At 40.3% G+C, this 21,901-nt stretch overlaps 2 protein-coding genes and 1 long non-coding RNA gene across 7 annotated transcripts in view; 2 read left to right on the forward strand and 1 right to left on the reverse strand.

Annotated features, from left to right (window-relative positions):
- The window catches only part of LOC105431004 (protein-lysine N-methyltransferase SMYD4), a 101,577-nt gene that overhangs the window by 73,357 nt on the left and 6,319 nt on the right, over positions 1-21,901 (reverse strand). The gene's annotated exons all lie outside the window — the stretch shown is intronic.
- Positions 1-21,901, forward strand: part of LOC105433371 (growth factor receptor-bound protein 14) — a 296,179-nt gene that overhangs the window by 22,539 nt on the left and 251,739 nt on the right. Inside the window, exon 1 of one of the 4 annotated variants that reach the window (XM_089074241.1) lies at positions 10,961-11,037. The exons of 2 other annotated variants lie outside the window; for them this stretch is intronic. In XM_089074241.1, the coding sequence (XP_088930367.1) occupies positions 10,976-11,037 (62 nt within the window). In that variant the 5' untranslated portion in view covers positions 10,961-10,975. Of the gene's footprint in view, positions 1-10,960; positions 11,038-14,176; positions 14,209-21,901 lie in introns of those variants that run through there. One more of the 4 variants, XM_089074242.1, reaches the window with a different exon arrangement.
- Positions 14,217-18,445, forward strand: LOC148937062 (uncharacterized). 2 transcript variants are annotated; one of them, XR_016138689.1, is made up of 4 exons: positions 14,217-15,555; positions 16,326-16,489; positions 16,804-16,905; positions 17,094-18,445. It is a non-coding gene; the product is annotated as an uncharacterized LOC148937062 (long non-coding RNA). The 2 variants fall into 2 exon arrangements; XR_016138690.1 differs by having other exon boundaries at positions 14,217-15,550.

The raw sequence follows: 21,901 nt of genomic DNA on the forward strand, positions 1-21,901 counted from the left end.
ATGGCTCTCCGTGCAATTGTATTCATCGCGTGCTATTATGGCACGAGTCCGAGTCCGAGAGTCAACGAGAGTTGGCGGAGTACACTAGAGTACAGAGTACGGGAATTTAATGTCGTCGACGAACGACGAAATCGTCGTTCCACCGAATCGACTTAATTAGAACCTTATCCTTGCGCAGCGCGCCAAACGACTGCTTAATGCTTAACAATAATGCGAAATGGTATCTGAGTTTCCGACGGTTCCGGTAAGCGTAGAGATAGAGAGAGAGAGAGAGAGATGGGGAGGAGGGGGGGGGGGAGTTGCCCTTCCTTTTCTCGTGAAATTCACCACGACGTTGGCGGAACGTTGCCGGAGCGCGTTTAATAATTAGAAATTTCGTGGGGAAGAATGGGGGCACAAGAACGGGCACGGCACGAAGGGGTTAAGAGCGCGACCGGTATAATATTTCGATTAACTGGGCTCGTCACAAACCTGAAAATGGCGAGAGTCTTTTGTCAGTGCGATTCCCAATTTGCCGCGTTCATTAACAGTTTTCCCAGTTTAGAGGAGGGGGGGGGGGGGGAAGAGGGGATGGGAACTCTGAAAGGTTCTCGAAATAAGCAAAGCGGCGAAATCTTGTGTTTGTGACTTTATTACGTTCCGCGATGGAAACGTAATCACGATGATATGTCTTCGTGAATATTCCGAGGATTTTTTTATATGACCCACCCGAATAAACTCGGCCGATCGATTCTTGCGTACGTAAATTAAATCGCAAAATATATAAAATCTATAGAACGGAATCAATATAGGGAAGAAAGAAAGAGGTTCACGAACGCTTACACGTTCCTTTATGTCACAAGTGACTCAAACAGTCACTTTGCACGTTATTGCGAGCGGAGAGACGGAAGAGAAAACGAAAACGGTCCAGTTGAAAAATGATGAAGGGTTGCAATCGCGCGGTTTTCTCCGCCGAGAAAATCTATCATTCCCCGGGAAACACCGGCGGAACTTACTTTAGTTTTTAATGGAACACATGCTACTATCCAGTCGTATGAATTATGCGAGTTCCTTGAATGTCGATAGCAGAAGTAAAGCGCTCGATCGCGCTTTTCTGTAGAAAAAAGCGGTCAAGAGAGAGAGAGAGAGAGAGAGAGAGAGAGAGAGAGAGAGAGGGGGGGAGGGCAGGGAAGAAAGAGATATATACATACCTCTACATACATCACAGGATGTGCCGTGAGATTGCTAAATCTAACGATCAAACAGACAACGAGTTGAGGAGGAGCACCCGGGAAGAAGGGATAAATAGGACGATAGGAGAGATACGGGAGAATTAAACGGACGTTGTTTCGCCGTTTAGGGCTGTCGAGGGAATTTAATGGATCCCACCGGATGCAACATGTGCCTGAGAATCGTATATATTATGCAGCCGTATACTCAGACCGATCGAGAACAACGGACAACATCGCTCGCGCTGCTCTGATTGTTGCCGTACCCCGCGAGGATTGACCTGGGCTCTCTCTCTCTCTCTCTCTCTCTCTCTCTCTCTCTCTCTCTCTCTCTCTCTCGCTCTCTCTCGACTCCCGACGCGACGTTATTTCTTCACGCGACAGCATGTAAAGTCGCATCGCGACGGACGTTATCGACACGGCTCCCGGGCGTATCTTTTACGCGGAGAGAGGGAAAGGGGAGGGGGAAGAGGGGAGGGAGGGGGGAACGACGAATCTGCTCTTTCGCCGCGATGAAGCGACCGACAAATATTTGAGGACGACGGGCAATTATGTGAAAAGGTATTGTAGCGCGTTAACAAGCGTCGCGGAGCTACGAAGATTTAAGATATGTACCTTTCCTGGGTACCTTCGTACCTTTCCCGGCAGACGTTTCCCGCGAGTCGATGGAGCGAGAGCGGACGCTATATACCACTCTACGTCAGCGGTTCTCAGACTTTCTTGCTGAAAATCCCCGCCAGAATAAAACTTTGCCTTGATTCTATATTTATTCGGATATCACCAACTTCTCTCTCGCTCTCTTTCTCTCTCTCTCTCTCTCTCTCTCTCTCGTATACGTTTATTAACTGCATAACTTCTCTACAATCAATAATTACAATTAATGCCCATAAGAACCAGCACTGGATGTACAGGAGAAGAGTACAGTTTTTTTTTTTGAAGTATCTAAAAATTCAGCCAAATCAGATACAAATCTGAAAATAATTTTATTAAGCTATCAAAATAATTACGTAAAAATGTCTGAGTTGATTGAGATTATAAAAATGTTATGCGTGTTATTAAGTCATCCTCATTCTTTCGATAAATTAATAAAATTATTTTCAGATCCGGTCAAATTTTTTTAGATAGTTTAATAAAAACATTCTTTCTATGCGTATATGTGCACTTGAATATTTATTCAGAAAATAATAACGTAACGTAAACATTTCGAATTTAAGTATCTTGTTTAATTGCTTTTCAAGTTAAATTAAATTATATAAAATAAAATAAAAATAATATTTTCTGCAATCTCGCTTCCATTTAAATTTGATCTGATCGAAAGGAACGAAAATCTTTTTTTATTCGTGATTTTCTTTGCATTAATTTCTGAAGCAAATGCGCCAACGTGCAGTATCGCGGGGCGTGCCGCGCGGTCGGAGTCTCGCCGGTTTCAGAACTCCGCTGCTCCGAACGTTGCGTCGTTACCGTAATCCGCGAACATAAGTACATACGTGGATACACGCGAGCGAAAGATAAGAAATTCAATGTAAATAACGCGCGCAAGCGGCGAGAATGAGACTCGGAAAGGGGATGCGCGGGCGTGACGTGAGCGTGAAAATTCTTCTCTCAAGTCGAGTTACGTAACACGCGCAGCTGCGTGGAAATAGCTCAGAAGTATGTGGGGAAAGAGAGATAGAATGGCACGACGGTTAGCTTAGCGCGATACGACGGGATAAACCTCTTCCGCGTCGGTTTTTCCACGGTTTTCCCCCGTGACGCCCTATTTTACGCTGGTCGATATTAATTTGCGGGAATGCAAAACGCGACGGGGGATCTGCCTGTCGGTCGTACGTTTTACGTTTAAATGCCGGGAGAGATGTGGACGGGGGGGGAAGGGAGGAGGGAGGGGGGGGGCAACCGCCGCCGTCTTTTCACGCCGCGATCGCTGCCGATATTTTTCTCAATAAAAACGGAATGAAGTATCGCGAGGCAGACTGTGGGAGATCGACTGTGGGATATCGTTCGACGTTTCTCACACCTCGTAGCCTCGTCCACATTCTCGATCGAATTTGAGAATCCTGCGATCCCGCAAAGACTTCTAATTCTATCGGTCGAACCTAAACGTGCGTAATAAATCTGTCTCGATGCTCCCCTCGGCAGATTTATCTGCGCCGTTCTCGCGACCGCAACACGCAGCGTAAACAAGATCGATTGAGCGTAGTCTGTAAAGTTTTCCGGATGATTTAATATTCCTGGTTAGTTGTATGCCGGGAAAGTAATTTCAGTGAGCAGTGACACTAAATAAACGCGACGAGAGGAGAGAGAGAGAGAGAGAGACGGAGCGGACACGCGACGCGGTAATTAATGCGAATTGCGAAAATTTTTAAGTCAAAACGTATATGTACGAGAGAGCAGAGAGATAGAGAGAGAGAGAGAGAAACGCGCGTTATAGGATTATCGTCGCGAATTAATCCCCACGTAATTCAAAGGGGAACCGTTGTAATTATTATTAAGCAGCCCTTTCCCCATGTGAATGTCTCGTGAGATCGTCGTCGCGGCGACGACGACGACAGAGTTACGTTGGGGAAGATGGGATTAACGAGGCTGATCGGCGATGCTTCCTCGAACGACTGATTTAACGCAGTTTCCAGTTTCCTTTACTCCCCATGCAACCATTTCAGAACTTTCGCCGAGCATGCCGAATCTAATAGCCCGCCCCCTGTTAAAACAATCATCATAGATTTCCGCGCTATTTGCGCGAAGGTCTTACGACACCGAACGCCCCAGTGGCGCCGCGCGCGTAATTTTTTGATATACGCATCGAGATGATTCGCTCCCCGCGAAACGCACGACGGAACCCATTGCAATCTACCGAAGTGGATTCGGTCAATTATATTGATGACTTTCATGTAAAAAGCACCAAGTTTCAACCGCTAATTATATTTCGAATTTATATAACTGATAATTTCCATGCCTCACAGATATTTATATGAAAAGGAACGAGAGAGAGAGAGAGAGAGAGAGAGAGAGAGAGAGAGAGAGAGGGGGGGGGCAGAGAGTGAACGAGAGAAGGGGAAGACAATTACAGAAAAAACAGGTCTGCTGGATATAAATTTGAAAAATAATTTTATTAGACCACCAATATAATTAGGAAAATTCAAATTGGTTGCTAGAATATAGAAAAATTTTACAGTATTTTTTAATTGTCATCGCACTTAGATATTCCTACATAATAATCTTGATGGTCCAACGAAATTATTTTTTTAAATCCCGTGTATCTGGTCGAACTATTATTTAGATCCTCCACGGACAAAATTGTTCCTTCCGTGTAACAATTTGGAGATATCGATAGTGAATAAATACCGTCCAATCTATAAATCAATATTGTCGAATAAGAGACTCCGCTGCTGCTGGGGGGACCGCCTGTCATTACCGCCTTCGACGGTGGAAGAGTTAATCCGTTCATTTCCGGGATGTTTGGGATTTCGAGATTGGGTCAACCGAGCGGTATCATCGACGTGTTTACGCATTGTTCGTTACGCCCGGCAATTTTTCAAAAAACACCGAGAACGTTTTCAGGACAAACGGCCTGGTGCGATGCCAAAAGGAAGTCAAAACTTTACGCCTTCCCCCCCCTCTCTCTCTCTCTCTCTCTCTCTCTCTCTCTCTCTCCGTCGCTCTCTCCTCTTTCCGACTTCCCCGATTCTCGTCACGCGCTTGCCTCGCGTAGGTATCGAATTGACGAGCCAAGGAATTAATTGATACCGACAGCCGCGATTAAATACGCCGAGTAGTCTACCGCGCATAACGTCAACGCTCATTCGCCCGAATCGCAATACGCGTCGGAATGTCGCCGCGCCCGCGCGTTCCCCCATACACGTACGGGGATTCTCCACGGTATTACACAATCGCGTCGCGTCGATAATCACCACGAAATCACACTCCACCTGCCAACCGGCTGATCCCGATGAAATATGAGATCCCGGCGGCGTCGCGGGGCGAGGATATTTGCCCGTTTGCGGTTTCATTCGGAATCGCGAGATTGCGCGAGCGGGAAAGAGTTTTTCCATTGGGGGGAGAGGGGGGAGAGGGATCGCGGAGGAGGATCGTAAAACGATTTAACGTTCGAATAATTGCGCGATCGTTACGCGGCGGTTTCGTTATTGTCGTTCAAATCGCCGGTCAATCTCTGTTCTTTAATCACAAATGCATGAGGTGAGATCGTGAGATAAGTGACGATTTCGTCCGATACGCGCGCTGCTTATTCGTCGAGAATGTTTGCTTGATTCTGCTTGTGTTATAGTCCCGCGTCGTTTTATAAATTATCACCGGCGGATTAGGCGATTTCCGCTCTTTAATCACGAATGTACAAAGCGCCACGCGAGAGCGCCCCGCCGGAATGATCTCTCTCGCTCCCACCCCCTTTTGTTCTCATGAGAATTCTTTTCGGCCATGATTGCACGGTCTATCTACGGCGCATTAATTGATCCCGCCTTGCGCTCGCAATTAATTTGGCTCGTGTCGGTCGGGCGAGCGGTGATGTCCACTGTGCGCGTGCGTCACACAGCGTGGTGCAACGTTGTTGTGTCGGCGTTCTTGTTGATTGCAGGCTGTCGTCGGCGATATCCGCCCCCCCCCCCCAAGGTTTTGGTGCAGCCGCACATCGGAATGACGGTCATTGACCGAGCGGGAGAGCTTACGATTTTCTATATATCAGGGCAGTCACGAACGCGCGCGAATTTTCATCTGGGCCACTCGATTGAAGTCCCTTGTCGTGTTAGGAATGGGATCAACTTGATACATACATCCGCGGCTCGTTCGATTCAACCTCTAGGTACCCCTATCACTTCATTTAAATCGAAACAGTTTCGCGACAGGCTCGCTCTCTATTTTCTTAGGGTAATATAATTCATTAAAATTAAAAGTTAAAATAATTGAAATAAAAAGATAATGTTAAATTCTTCGAGAAGAGAGGAAGGGAGAGATTAAGATAAAAGATTAATCTCGCGGTTTATTTCTAAAATTCGAAAGCAACCGTGATCTTCGGTTTCATTTGAGACGATCAATCCGAGAAAAAAAAAAAGAAAAAAAAAGAAAAATTTGCATACAGATCACAGAGGATAAGACCTCGCTTTCTGCGCATAAATTCCACGTTAAATGGCAAAGTAATCAAAAGGAATTCGTTATCTGAAGTGTATCGTCATCAGTGCACGCGAAGGGTCGGGAAACCCATTCCTCATTGTCGTATACCCGGCAATCACCCCGTTTCTGAGTATAATAGAGATTAAAGCCGGCGATTGAAGCACCTCTTTCACTTTCTGATCACGCACAAAGACTCGGCGAGAGTAATGCCTTTCGACAACAGGGATTGTTTCAGTCACGCGGGATAACGGGGGGCCAGCAAAACTTTTCGCGCAACGTCGCGAAGAATCCCCGGTAAGCCCCTTTCGCGGTAAAAACAGCAGCTCTATACCGAATGTTACGTAAGAAAGCGTCTGGCACGCGCGTTTTTGACAGGGGGATGTAACGCGCGATCGGTTCCTATCTTCCGCGATCGATTTTTCTAGTCGCCGGCTAGCTTTGAAAGCGATCGGCGGTGAAACGTGAGAAGAGCTTTCACCGAGACGTGCCATTAGCGACAAGAAACGGACAAATCCCTCCTCCGGAAAAAAGAAAATCTCGAATACGAACGGTATGTGTACGTGCGCGTCTGGATGAACACACATACGCAAATGTACACGTGCTCGCGCGCGCGCGCGCGCGCGCGCGAACGAACGACGGTTAAAGTGGAAAAAATCGACGAAAAAGGATATTATTTAATATACGTATGCGCGTAATGGAGGTCCACGCTTATCACGGACTGAGAAGCTCTTTGAGGGCTTTTTACTCCGAATTCACTCTCGGAGTTCTCGTACTGGCACACGTCGTGCGTCTACGCTTTCTTCCCTTCCCCCCTCCTCCCGCCTCTCTCTCTCTCTCTCTCTCTCTCTCTCTTGCGCGCGCGCGCGCGCGCCTCCGTTCTACGTAGGTTTATAAAATACGAGTACGGAAACATTGAGGGGCACGAAACGCGCGAGTCGCAGCGGAATATATATGGAGTCGAACTAAATCGCTCTTCCCTTTCTCCCCTCCATCTCCGTCTCCCGTCCCAACGCCGACCGTTTACGCCGCCGATACAACGCTCGTAAAGTAGACAGTGAGAATTGGACGATAAGAAGCCAATTTTGTGGATCAAGTATCCTCTCGGATTAATGGCGGGACGCGCGCGCTTTCCCGCGGGACGGATCCTAAAATTCCGGAAAGCGGAACACTGAGCGGTGACAGCTTCCGTTTTCTCTCTCTCTCTCTCTCTCTCTCTCCCCCCTTTCTCCCCCTTTCTCTCTTTCCCTTCCCCCCTGTCTCACTCCGTCTTTCTCTTTCTTGGACGATCTCTTCGACGATACTGCGAATCTTCGAGGTTCGATAAGACGACGACGAGCATCGATGGCATTGCGTATATATCCGCGGGATTGGCGACAGGCGTAAATCCAAAGCCAGTTTTTCCCAGTCGCTCGCCTTTCTAAGCCTGCAATCTCCCGGCCGTATATTCGGCGCCGCGATACTTTATCCGACCGCATCGACAGCTTCGTCTTCGACGACGACGACGACGACGACGAAGACGAGGACGATGAGCAAGAAAATGATGACGACGGTGCGAATTAACGAAGATATGTCCGATCGATTGCTCGACGAAGCGAATACAGATGGATGTATACTATCTTTTCAGACATGAACAGCGAATTGCCGTCATATCGCTAAATTGTTTTGTAACGCACTTATATCCTTAATGAAATCAGACGCTTATTCTATTTTTATTACATTTATATCCTGGATTTTATGCATATTTTAATATAAACGTAAATTACATGTTATTATATACAGTCACAATTTTTTTATACTTTTATGAAGAATATCGGTGAATCACTAAATTATTACGAGAATAATAATCAAACGTGAACAAACCGCCTTCAAAGGGGTTGTCTTATCGAGCGGTCGTTTCCAGATTGCTGGCGTATTTTTACAACGCGCGTATATGTTCTATAGACGCGTTTGCATTTATTTACTTCGTTCGTTTTCCAATTCCGCACGGTCCGGCGCATATTACTTTTGCGCGGAAGAGGAGACGACGGAGCTACGATGTGCAATTAAAATCGTCCCTCCCTCGCGTTCTCCTTTCTTCCGCCGCCACTCCGTTGTCGTCCTTGGGGCACGGGCAAAGCAATTTACATGAGTAAACAGCTGGTCGCAATTATGCTTCCTTCCCGTTCCGACCACGGCTGTCGCAGTTTATCAACTCGATATTGATACCAGTACCAATTTCTATGAATCAAAGTTATCAATAAATAAATATATATATATATATATATATATATATATATATATATATATACATAAAAGGACTAATAAAGCTTAAAGCTTTAAACAAAAAGGAGAAAAGATGGCTCGCACGTTATTCCGTATAAAAAAGATGATAAATTACATGTCGTTTTGACGGATCAATCGAGAGAAAGTTTTCATCCGGAGGTGCTCGAGGGATCCGTCAATGTAACCAGAGTTGTCGATTCTGGGACACCCCGTGTGTAAATTATGAGATGGACGGGACGGACAGGTCGTCAACCCATGATTGTCTGTCGTCGTCATCGGAATTGGTCCGCTCATCGCTTTCCCGCTGCATATTTTTTCCGCGAAACATTTTCACGACACATTTTCCGGGCCATATGGAATCGCGGCGGCGATCGATCACTTGGATTAAAAACGAGCGAGGGCGCGTCATTGTTGTATCGGCGGCCAGATTATTACGCGCGAGAGGTCGAAGGAGGCGTTTCCCGCGTTAGCGCGATAATCGCGGTGTCGATTCCGTGCGGCGGAATCGCATTCGCGGACTCGACGCTCGACGCTCGACAACTCCGCGGGGAAAAGGGCCACTCGAATTCTATCGGGAGTAAATTAAATGGTACCCTTATTGCGCCTATTTATTCGATATCGCAGGCGTGCTCCCATAAATATTTTGGCCTGCACTCATTGACCGGAGGTGAATGCATGATCATTTATTTATTGCTACGTCCACCATTATTTCCCGCTTTCCCGAGGCACCGACATTCGCGCGTTCGGAATTCGAAAACCGCGCGAATGGCGTAATATTTTACCATAGATTAATCCGCGTCCGGCGCGGGGCCGATATGCGACGAATAAAAATGCACTTTAATCTGTCCATCCTCTTCCTCCGCTCGTCTCTCTCTCTCTCTCCCTTTTCTGTCCCCCGTCCTGCCAGATTCCGGATAAGAACCGCAGAAATCCAGCTCCGCTGAAAACAAGGCGAACGACCGTATTCTGTATTCAAGAGACCGCGCCGCAATACAATATACGACGCGATTTAATTGACAGAGATTCCCAGAATACGCCAAGTCCCGGAATTTTTTTTTTTTTTCGAATCCTCCCCGCCACAGTATCATCGCGTTAGAGCGACCTTATCTACCGCTTCTCGCGACGGCGACCGCGTATCGATGTCCGCGAGTAATCGTAATGAAATCGTATCGTCGGCTCTTTTCTTTTTCTTCCTGGCACGGATGCGGCGCGAGTCTGGATTTATTTCCACGCGAAGGGAAAGAGACCGAGGGAGCGTCTCGAAATATCTCTCCGCTACCCCCCCCCCTCCCCCCGTTCCTTTCTCCCGTTTCGCTCGTCCCGTGTTGCGCGCGCGCGCGCGTTATCCGCTACGCGACATTATTACGAAAATTTCAAACAAATCACGTAGCTCGCGTCCCCTCGTGCCGATACAAATCTCTCCTTCGCCGACTTTATCGCCGCGCGATTCACTCCTCGCCGTCGCGCTCCGCCTGAGCGCGACGCAAAATTTATTCCGCGCCCTGGTAAAATTATATTGCCGCGACAACGAAATTAAAGTCTTCCGGATGAACGCCCCCCGCTGTAACGGCGGCGTAGCCGATCGTTGCGAATCATTTAAATTTCTTCCTTTCGAAGGAGAAAAATAGCACGTGTTTCCGCACCGGTGGAGTCGCCGCGTGGCGGATGCTTGTCGCGCGAAATTTATAGACCGACCCGACAAGATGAGGAGCTCTATCACTATTCCGCCCTCTCTGGTTACATCTCACCCTCCCGGCGCGTTTCAAATTTCACAGTGATTTGACGCGAGCCTCATAAATACACGTCCGTTTTTTTATATTATTAACTATTGGTCGGCAAAGCGGGAAAAGAAGCTTCATCGCGTACATTTTTCACGACGCGATTTCTCAACTCTTAACTTATAGGGCGATAAAAAAATTGCGTCGCCGAGATAAGGGATTAAAAATGGGGCACGATTTACGAGATGTCTTCGCGCTTCATCGAATATTCTAATTCTTATCAGCCAAGCAGGGCCACAAGTCGACCGATCGAGTCGAACGAGACAGGAAGAGAATGAGAGAGAAGCGGTAAGATAGGCGTGGGGGGAGGGGGGAGGGCGGAGAGAAGAGAGGAAAATAACGGTCTTTTAATTAATTCCATAATCTTTCCCGATTATTCTCGCGCGCGTCTCATGCGATTCGATTATCGATAATCGCGCGCGCGAGACACACGGCGCGCGTGTTGGACGCCTCGACGCCTCGTTACCTTTGGAGAGGGGAATTTTAGTAACGCCATCACGGTCGCGCGGTCGCGCCCTATCCGTGCCTGGGATGGTAGTTTCGGCGTACAAAGTACTTTCGACGTTGAGCTCGTTTCGACGGCGGTGTGGAGTCGCCGACGCGAGATGAATGGGGCTGCAATATCGAGAATGCGTTCGACAATCAAATTCGCATTACGCGAAGCGTGACAGGTAGAGTGGCGAAATGTGGGGATGACGGGCAGGGAGAAGCTACCGGGAAGGGGGTCGGCGAGGGGCGGGAAGGGAGAGGGGGTTGCGCTCGGGTGGGGTCGCGCGCCGTTAATAAAGAACCTTTCACGGGCGGAGGGGATCTCGTGAATTATAACCGGCCGTCACTGCTAACCGACGTGTAAGTGACACGAAACCACAATCAGGCATCTGTTGCGGCTCGCTATTGAGTATACATATCGGAACGACGATTGATACATATCGGGGGAATATCGCCGGTCGACGAATTGATTTCGGTATTGTTCGCCTGCTACCGACGTGAAGATATTTCCTGAGTACTCGCGAACTGACGTGACTACTCCGCGATCGATCCCGTCCCCTTCTAATTTGGCACTTCGATTCTCCTTTCAATCTAAAAATAAACTACCATTTCCATTTTTTTTCTTTTTCTTTTTTTTTTTCTTTTTTTTTTTTTTTTTTTTTTTTTTTCATGCGTTCTCTCTTTCAAATCTTCTCTTCTTTCGGGTCTTGCAAATTCTGCCGCGTATCAAAGGCGAGATATGAATATTTCAACTTGAAACATTTATCCTTTGAACGATGGGGAGAGGGGGGGGGATTTTTTCCAACTTCTATGCTAAAACATCACCGTGTTTATTGTCATTGAAATTGTGTTGCGACTCTGCTTTCTCGCTTAAATTAACTCGCAACTAATTTCTGACGTCGGCCGTACGCATCCGGCGCTGTATTACGTTTAATATTGTTGGCGTTGTTGCGGTCAGTACGTGGGAAATTTTGCAGATCGCACTCGAGACGACACCACGAGTGGAGGCAAAGGCACTTACGAACACGGTCGTCCGTTCATTCTTGATTCCATTTCCAACTGTACACAATGCCCGGGATCACGATGAACAAAGACGGGAATGTTTACCGAGATGTGACGATCGCACTCACCCATAATATTTTTCTTCGCCGCGCGCGAAGAACCATTATCGGCGGTGAGAACTTTTCGGGGGAAGGAGGGGGCGCGAGGACGCGGAGGAAAGGAGCGGGCGTGAAAACGTCGCCGATAGGAAAAAGGACAGAATCGAAAATGTATCTCGAACACAATCTTCCGGACGACCGTGGAGACGTGAAAATATGAGGATGTCCAAAAAATTATTTATACGCGTATCAAAATTTACGAGCCACTAATGTACACGATCCACGATGGGGCATCCCCCGTCCCACCTCCTCCCCGCCCTCTCGCCTCCTCGTTCGCACGAGCTTCGAAAAGTTTCGCGAAGCGAAGCGAAGAGATAGGGGTGATAGACTGAAGGATGGACCCGAGAGGGATGGGGATTCTGTGCGCGGAACGCGAGTAAATGTAATGACGATGTTTAAAGAGAAGTTTCGACGTTTAGCTCGATACAACAATACGTCCCATTGTTGCTCTCGGCTACGTACAACAGTCGAAACTCCGCCAGTGCAAGTGCCGGTGCCGGTGCCGGCGCTGAGAAGAGAGAGAGAGAGAGAGAGAGAGAGAGAGAGAGAGAGAGAGAGAGAAGGGGAAGGAGAACTTTCTGCGATTCCAGAAGCGAATAGAATCCGAGCAATTTATGCGTACTGTGTACGTATATACACATATATATATATATATATATATATATATATATATATATATATCACGTATCGGGCTGACAGGTGCCGGGGGCGCTCTTTAACTAAAATCGAAAGCGCCAAAACAAATCTCGCGCGCGCGAGACCCTTGACATTAATCCGGTAAAGTACGAGCCATTAGCTTCAAAGGGGCTTTAAAATTTTTTTAGAAGAGGTACATACAGTTTCCCGCCCGGTTTTCGCCGATATTTCACCGCACGACCGATCATATATTTTTCTTGTTATTGCTGCCCTCGGATTTTCTCCCGCGCGCGTATCCTCTCTCGCGCCGGCCATATTCGAAAACGTATTGTTTTTCAAAAGGGCCGCACACAACGCGCTCTGTTCTTCGTCTATCGCGGTTTCACCGCGTGTTTAACGCGATTCTAATTAAACCGTGGGAGATCGAACTGTGTGTGTGTGTGTGTGTGTGTGTGTGTGTGTGTGTGTGTGTGTGTGTGTGTGTGTGTGCGCGCGCGCGCGCGCGCGCATCTCATTAAAATCGGTTAATTCTTGGAGAGTTTCGAGTTTTTACGAGAAATTTCCGCGCACGGAACTCTTTCAGTCGTTGATCATGGATTTGAGATCGGAGGGCTACGCTGCTAAATTTCAGGCGGATTTATTATGTTGCGAGGCAATAAAAGCATTCGGATATTTTCGAGATATAATTATAAAGTACTAAATTCTGATATGAATAATCTGAAAAATACGCTCGAAAATTTCGGTGCGGTCAACAAATTTCCGTTCGTACCTCGACGTTCAATTTCACAAATTTTCGCGATTCTCCGCACGATCGAAGCTATCCGACAAAACACTCAGCTTGATCAATCCCTCGTGACCGGAAACAACTGTACGGAATGGGACACGTCCTTTCGTTTTCTCGCTAATGGTAATTTCTCTTCTCCCTGAATTTTCGATCGGTGTTAATTCTAAGCGAAGGGTCATGAATGAAAAATTTAGAGGAATCGCGCCAAAACTGGCACTAGTGTCTCTCCGCTTACATCTTTTAACGGCGCCTTTCTCTCTTTTGACACGAACGACGAGACAAAAAGAGAACGCAAATGGGGATGAGGGGGAGGGAGTTTTCACGTTCCACGAGTTCGAGTACGCTATCTCTCTTCGTCCCGGGAAGGATGGAAATGTCGAGCCGCGCGCTGTCGGACCTGCCGACGTCTTTCGACGACAATCGACTCACTGAGCCGGTAAAAATTTTATATTCACACTTAAATAGCGCCTCAATCTTGGACGTATATACGTGTATAGCGGGGAGGAGGGGGAGGGGGAGGTCGCGTTTATTTTGTACGCTTCAGTTAAGTTCCTTTTGCTCGGCACGCCGCCACCGCCGCCGTCGCGCCGGGTGAAGTCGCGCGGACAAAAGTTATCTGCCTTCAAGGCTTTTCCGGAGATACGCTGGATTTGCGTTCCATTAAGTGGAGGATTTTCGATGGTATGCAGGGGCAGGACAATGGCGCATGTATGAATTGACTAGCAGCCGATCCGAAGCGCGACCAGCATCCCGGCGATGCATCGCGGGAAATGGTACGGGAAATGAACGCATTATGCGCGTGTTGTTGTTGTTGTTACGAATAAATTTCATCTACGTGAAGGAAAGAAGGCGACCGCATTACGTCGGAAAGAGAAAGAGAAAGAAAATTGTCGAGTATGCCAATTTCAATGGCAGGACGATTTATATGATACGTCGGCATCGTGGAGCTTAAATTATGAATAAAACAGTTGTGAGATCCAATAACAATTACACAGAAAAAAAATTAGTCTTAAATTAAGATATTATAATTTTCTTAGGAAAATTTGAATTTTGATTTGATTAAATTTGTATGCAAGTATAAGTATCTTCATACAAATATATATATATATATATATAAAACAAAGAATATTATAATTTTCATAGAAGATTTTTTATCTTGAGCAAATTGTTTGTATCAATACAAATTTAATTAAATTAAGACTAAATTTTAAGAAAATTTAATTAAATCAAGGCAAATTTTTAAGAAAATTATAATATGCTTCTAACAAAAGGAGATATTTAATCGATATCAAAAATATTTGATTATCGAATTATTGTAGAGCCGCTGCGTTAAGTCTGCTAAAAATAGTGACACGTAGTTGGTGATATAATTATTTGAATTTATTTCATATAAACAGGTTCGGATCCTGTTTCCGAGGAATTGATATGTTATATGTTAATTGTCTTGTTATTTTTCAAATATTTATTAACATGTTCCATCGAATCAAAACTAAAATTTTTAAGAAGATTATAATATTCTTGCTAATATATGGGGATATTTGTTACGATTAAAATTACACTAAGAAAAACATTTTCTTAATTTTAATAAATATATTTACTAAAATTAAATTTATTTAATTTAAATAAAGTAACTTCAATGAGCATTTATTGATTATTCTCTCGGGTGGAGTATACATGTAATATAAGATGTACGACATAAATGCATCATATGAAACACAACATTTTTTATTTATCTAATTTATCTAATTTATTATTTATCTACAGTGTTCATTGAGAAACCCAATTCTAAGATTCTAATTCCTGTTCTTAATATCTAATATTCCTTTATTGTATTCAAGACCTAAAATATTCTTAAAATAAGAACATCTAATCTTCAGGATCGTCTATGTACTTTTTGTACACGGGCTGCAGAAACATTTGCCGCGCGGCAGCCAGCACGTGACAGCGTCGTGATAGCCAATCAATTTACCGCTTTTCTATAACCGCGCGCGTGATACTACTTTTGTTTCCTTGTTCCACAATCTCGCATTATTCCGCCATAAGTACCGGACACGTTCGCAGTGACCTCCTTAACAGTGATTAGATTATTGCCATCAAATTGAGAAGTCTTCTTAAGTACAGTAAATGTGCATTATTTATAGTATTCGCAGCAAACGTGATATTTGTAAAAGTGTGTTCAGATTATCGAGCTTAATATCGAGCATTTTGGCAAGGATTTCAGTGAATATTTCTTTTATTTTTTTATTAAGCCGCGTAACATATACTTACGCAAATGTAATTCGAGGAGATTTAAGGTTTGACTTAATAATCTGAATGCACATTAAGAATATACTTCATTAATATATAACAACAACAGAAAATCAGCGATATACGCACATAGGCATTCATAGTCCTTGCTCATATTATTTTCTCTTATAAGACGTCATAAATTACAGAATCGTATTAACATTCTAAGATAATATATATTTAAGATGGTCTTAAAATAAGGAACTATGAATACGATCATAAAATTAAAAATCGTACAATCGGAAAGAACACTTTTGCTGACAAATATAAAAATTTGGCTAAATACAAATCTGAAAACGATTTTGTTAGGTCTTCAAAATTATTAAATACGATGTTCAAATTAATTGTTAGAAGATCAAACATTTTTGCAGTATTATCATCACATTTAAGTTAATTCTACAAAATAATTTTGATGGGCCAACAAAAATTATTTTCAGATCTGTATCTGGTCAAATTTTTAGATTTGCCAGCAAAAGTGTTCTTTCCGTATAATTTTAATTATAATGCTAAGGCGTGATACATATGCCCTATCGATCTTCTTTTTGTTTTTGTATGCGTAGACTTAATGAAATCATATATTAGTATTTGCATTGCTTTTTTACAGCTTCTCACGTATCTCTTCTCAGGACATATTTTGTATCACAAGGCATATTCTTTTTCAACGGCATATATACATATATTCAAGAGACTAAACATTTTATAGAAATATGCAGGTTACAGATTTTTTGCAACAATTAGGCTTAAACGGTTATATTAATGTGTTCGAAAGTAAGTAATTAATAATATAAAATTATTACAATTAAAATATGTTTTTCTTGTTTCCTTCTGACATTTCGTGTGAAAAAAATTAACTTTATAAATATTTTACGTATCATATTCTTCATACATAAATACATATCTACAGACAGACATTCATATACATATTCTAAAATTATTTTATTTTTTGATTGAAAAACTTGTGAATATTAATTCCTTTGATTTTATTTTAATTGAAAAAAAAACGGAATCAAAATGGAGTTAATGAAAGATAGATAAAAATTATAGATGCTTAGATAAAAATTTAATTGCTGAATTCATTTCAGAAGTGGGTCCACGTATAATTTTTATATCATATTGGAAAACAAACTTTTCAAAAAAGGAAGGACAAACTCAGTCCTTTCCAAGTACAAGTTCAGATGCAGAAAGTAAGTGAGTTGCCTTAACAAATGTTTCATTCATATTGATGTTTTGTTCGAATTTCTTTAATTGAAATTTATAGTATTACTGCAAAATATTTAAAAAATTACTCCATTTAGTTATTTTATTTATTAATATAAAATGTCTGTCAGCAACATATATTTTTTATTTTATCATTTTTTTCTTTTTTTTATAGTTATTTATTATACGTTTTGTAATGAGGTTTTCTCTCACTTCGAACATTTGAAATATTAAACTTAAGCATATTGATCAATTATATTCAGAAAGTAAATGTAATTTTTCGAATCGCAAGAAATCATATACTACTGTTTATTCTCTACTTCGACACATATCTATACTCATGATATTGAATCAGATAAAGGATGTAAAACATATAATAAAGAATCCATGTCTTTAAACAAATTGATGATTGAAGCAAAAACTTCTCAGAATGTAAATCTAATAAATTATGCTACAAATTTAAAATCTATAATAAATTAAAAAAAACTTTTCTCTTGAAAATTTCAGTTCTGAAATATTAAATACAACATCATCTCTAATTACAAAATTATATTCTTTTGAAAATTTAAATAAAAAGAACGTTCATAAAATTATTAATGAAATTTTTTTATACTTATTTGTCAAACAGTTTTAAAATATTAGAAAAGAAAATTGGCAATACGAATAATATATGTAATTATTTAAGTATGAAATTAATTATGAAAAATAACTTTCAGAAATTTAAAACTGAGCATTATACTTTAAAATTTTTATCTAATATTATTTAATAAAATCGACAAAAAATAAAAATTCATAAAAATAAAAATAAAAATTCATTTTTTTTTAATTCCAAAAAAGAAAAAGTTAAAAAAGCGATTGGTTATATATTATAAAACAATTGCTCTAATTCCTATAAAACTTGTTTTGAAAAAGTTTCTGCAATTGCCTAATGTTTCGCTAGTATTGTAAAATATATTAATGAATGCAAAACTAATACTACATTACTAACTTCGATTTATCATGGCAAAATGTGGAATTCTACAGGATTAAAAAAGAATGAATTTGTTCTATCAATTGCAATATTTTTTGACGATTTTGAAATTAATAATCCGTTAGGATCGCGCAAATCGATTCATAAGTTAGGTGCAATTTATTTAAGTCTACTTGGTTTATTTCCTGAATATAGTAACAATTTATATAATATTTTACTTATGCAATTCCATAATTATCAAGATCACAAAAAGTTAGGAAATAAAATCTTTTAACACATTATTGATCAAATAATTGACCTAAGTACTAATGGAATAACTATAAATGTTAATAAAGAGATTAAAATAATTTTTCACTTAATGTACATTGTTGGCGATAATTTAGGCCTGAACACAATTCTTGGGAACACTCTTCAAAGGAATTTAATACTCATTTAATACTCATTATTGTCGAGTTTGTACAATCACCACAGAGGATGCACAAAGTTTTGTTAACGAAGAAAAAAATATATAACAGAACACAAAATGATTATTTTAACTGTGTTATAAATTCTACGTTTGAAAAGAAAGAATGTATTTTTGATAAAATCCCTAATTTTCATGTTTTGGAAAATTTATCTATAGATCCAATGCATGGTTTACCAGAAGATATTTATAAATACGATCTTCCTAAAATATTAAATAATTTTATTTATATGGAACAATTTTTTACTTTGGAAATTTTCAATGAGAGACTATTACATTGTATTAATTCATTTCATGAGAATGTACCTCTTAATTTAATTCTGATTCAATTAAAACCGAAAAAATTATTATAACAGCTTCTGAAATGTATTATTTGATCAATAATTTGTCATTGATGATTGGTGATTTTGTACCAAAAAAAGAAAAAAACTTAAGTTAGCAGTAATTTTTATTTTTAAAGAAGATTGTATCATATTTCATATTTCCTTATCTGTAATCGTATTGATTTATTTGATCTTGCTGTAACTAAGTATTTATCTTTACATAAAAAATTATTTAACATTGCATTTAAACCTAAACATTATAATCTATTACATTATGCAAGAATTATGAGAAAATAGTGGACCACTAATGTCATCTTTTCGCTTTGAGGCAAAACATTGACAATTGAAACATTATGCTAAAGTTATTACGTCACGATCAAATTCCTATACGCTTGCTCTCAAGTATCAAAACTTTGTCATCGATTTGTTTGCGGAAAAGAATTATCAAATCGTTTACAACATGATGCTAAAATGATCAAGTTTATATTATCAGACTATCTTGATATGAAAAATATTTTATATCCAGAAATAATAACTTATAATGACTTACATACAGTATCATGGGCTATAATTATGGTACACGATAATTATGGTACACGGAAATTAATAATATTATAATGTACAAATATTTATGACCGTTCATTTCAGAAAAATTCGATATATTTTGAATCAAAACAAAGAAATATTCTTTCTGTTAGAAAAATTTCTACTTTAAGTTTTAATCCACATAAAAGTGCAAGATATTAGAACAGAATCAATTTTTTTGTATAAAACAAAAAATTTAATAGATTACCATGTTTATTTTCAATATACTGAAAATTATATTTTCTATGAAAACTTATTTGAGCTTTAAATATATTGTTGATGGTATAATATAAAAATGTCTTATATATTGTTACATTCCTTATTTCCATTAAAATGTGCGGATTATTAGATGTATTCATTTGCACATGTTTTTTTCATTGAAGTTAGGGGCATATTAAATAATCATAATTACGAGTCGCTATTCATAGGCTGAATAATCAATTATGACAGAACTCAAAATGATGAATGTATGATGTAAATATTGACCATTTATTATATTCTTATCTGACAGATTATAATAAAGACATGTTTTTCTTGATTTTCTCATTGCAAATGCAACATCAGATGTCTGTCATTTTCTATCATAACTGATTATGACTGAGTGAGTTTCTGAATTATGAATCGCAATCATCATTTAATGCACTTTTAATTTTAGCGGAAAAAATAATGTGCAACCTATTGTTTAAACAAATGTATACAGACAATTCGAAATAATCTTTTATCCTTAAAATGTCATATTACTGATTTAATTCTAAGACAGCTTTTCCTTTTCCAAAATTTTATCCAAAGTTTACTGTTTGAATTATTAAAAGAAATAATTGCCGCATCATTACGTAAGCGCTCGCATTTGAAGGTGAGTTACGCTACTCTTACCTTTTGTATCTAACCCATGATAGGAAAACAATTACTTTAATAATTAATAATTCAAAACTGAAGCTTTGGACAAAATTTTGGAAAAAGAAAAATCATCTTAGAATTAAGTCAGGAATATGACATTTTAAAGGCAAAAAGTTGTTTTAAATGACTTTGTATACAAGAGAACATTTGTCTAACATAATTAAATAAATTATAATTAATAGGAAATAGGTTTTCTTATTAAAAAGAAATTATTTAAATTTAAAGGAACTTTTTCTTACTTGAAATATATTTTTTTATGAAGTTAATTTTGTTTATAATATAATCAATTTTAATTGATTTGAAGAGAATAATATCTAAACATAAAAAATTTTTTTTAATTTGAAGTATATTTTTTTCTTATGAAGTTAATTCTATTTTTAGTATAATCAGTTTTATATTTTCTTATTATTATTTAAGATTATTGTTTGTTAGAAAAGAAAAATTGTAATATAACTGTAATATATATATATATATTTACTATATCTTAGGAAATATTTTTCTGAATGATTTACTTAATGGAAAAATTATTTTTTTAAATTAAATAAATATGAGAAAATCGCTAAATTATAAAAAATAAAATTTATATTTCAATAAATATTGACAACTATTAAACAAAATATTTCTTACAATTAATGAATAATTTATTCAATAATAATATTATTCAATAATAATATTACTTTCTTAAATTAATTGGAAAATCACTAATTTATATAATATAGAATAAAAATTATATTTTAATAAACATTAATTATAATGCATAAAATAATTTCAGTAATTACAAAATTATTTAATAAATAGAAAAATTATGTTCTTTAAATTAATAAATACAATTTCTTATTTTAAAAAAATGCGTTCACAGTTGTATGCAAACACATGATTTACTAAAATTAAAGAAATTTTTTTTTTAGTATACTTTTTCTCAGTGTAATTGTTTTCCGTGTATCAGAAACAAACGGAACGCTTAAGTATTCACTCGTTTATTTATAAAGAACCTTCTTTTTAAATGATTTAAATTGAAATATCGGGTATCATAGAGCGTACAAAGCCACCGTCCGACCCGCTTGGGATCGCTGCGAATCGCCATTGAACTCTTTCGTTTATTAATTGTTTATCGGCGCTTTTGTTCCGCGTGACTGTCGCAAAATTCCCCCGCGCTAAGTTAACGTAACGGCGGAAGCGGATTCGCCGCCGGGGAAATAACCGGAACGCGCGAGAACCGCGTAATGAATTTCAATTACGCCCCGGCGCAATAATTTGCTTATGTGGAGCACAGTAATTTCGTCTATGCGCCCGTGCGCGAGTTTCTCCAAAGTCGCGCTCGACATTCGTACGCCGTCGCGCGTCGCGCCGTTTGTTCTACGTGACTACACGCGTAAATGCGCGATTATGCACGCGCGGGGATGCGCTCGCGGCGGTATAAACCGCGCGTAAACCGTGCGTGATGCAGACGACGCGACGTCAATCGCCCGAACCGAGTTAACCCCGATTAGCCTTCCCCCCCTCCCCCCCCCCCCCCTCGAGTCGAACCAATAAAACTCTTTCCTCGACAAATCGTTCGCCGAAGTGCCTCAATTACGACGAGAAACAAATTTTTTTTCTTTTCTTTTTTGCGCGCGCGAGGCATTAAACCGTGACGTCAATAAAGTGGAATGGATGAATCATGCATGAGACGAGAAAATAGATTCCTGGATGTTCCTTCCGCTTCGTGCGCGCGCGCGGCCAATGCACGCGCGCATTAATATTCG

This window comes from Pogonomyrmex barbatus, unplaced genomic scaffold (genome assembly GCF_055798465.1).
Source record: "Pogonomyrmex barbatus isolate J1 unplaced genomic scaffold, ASM5579846v1 scaffold17, whole genome shotgun sequence".
Taxonomy (NCBI): Eukaryota; Metazoa; Arthropoda; class Insecta; order Hymenoptera; family Formicidae; genus Pogonomyrmex; species Pogonomyrmex barbatus.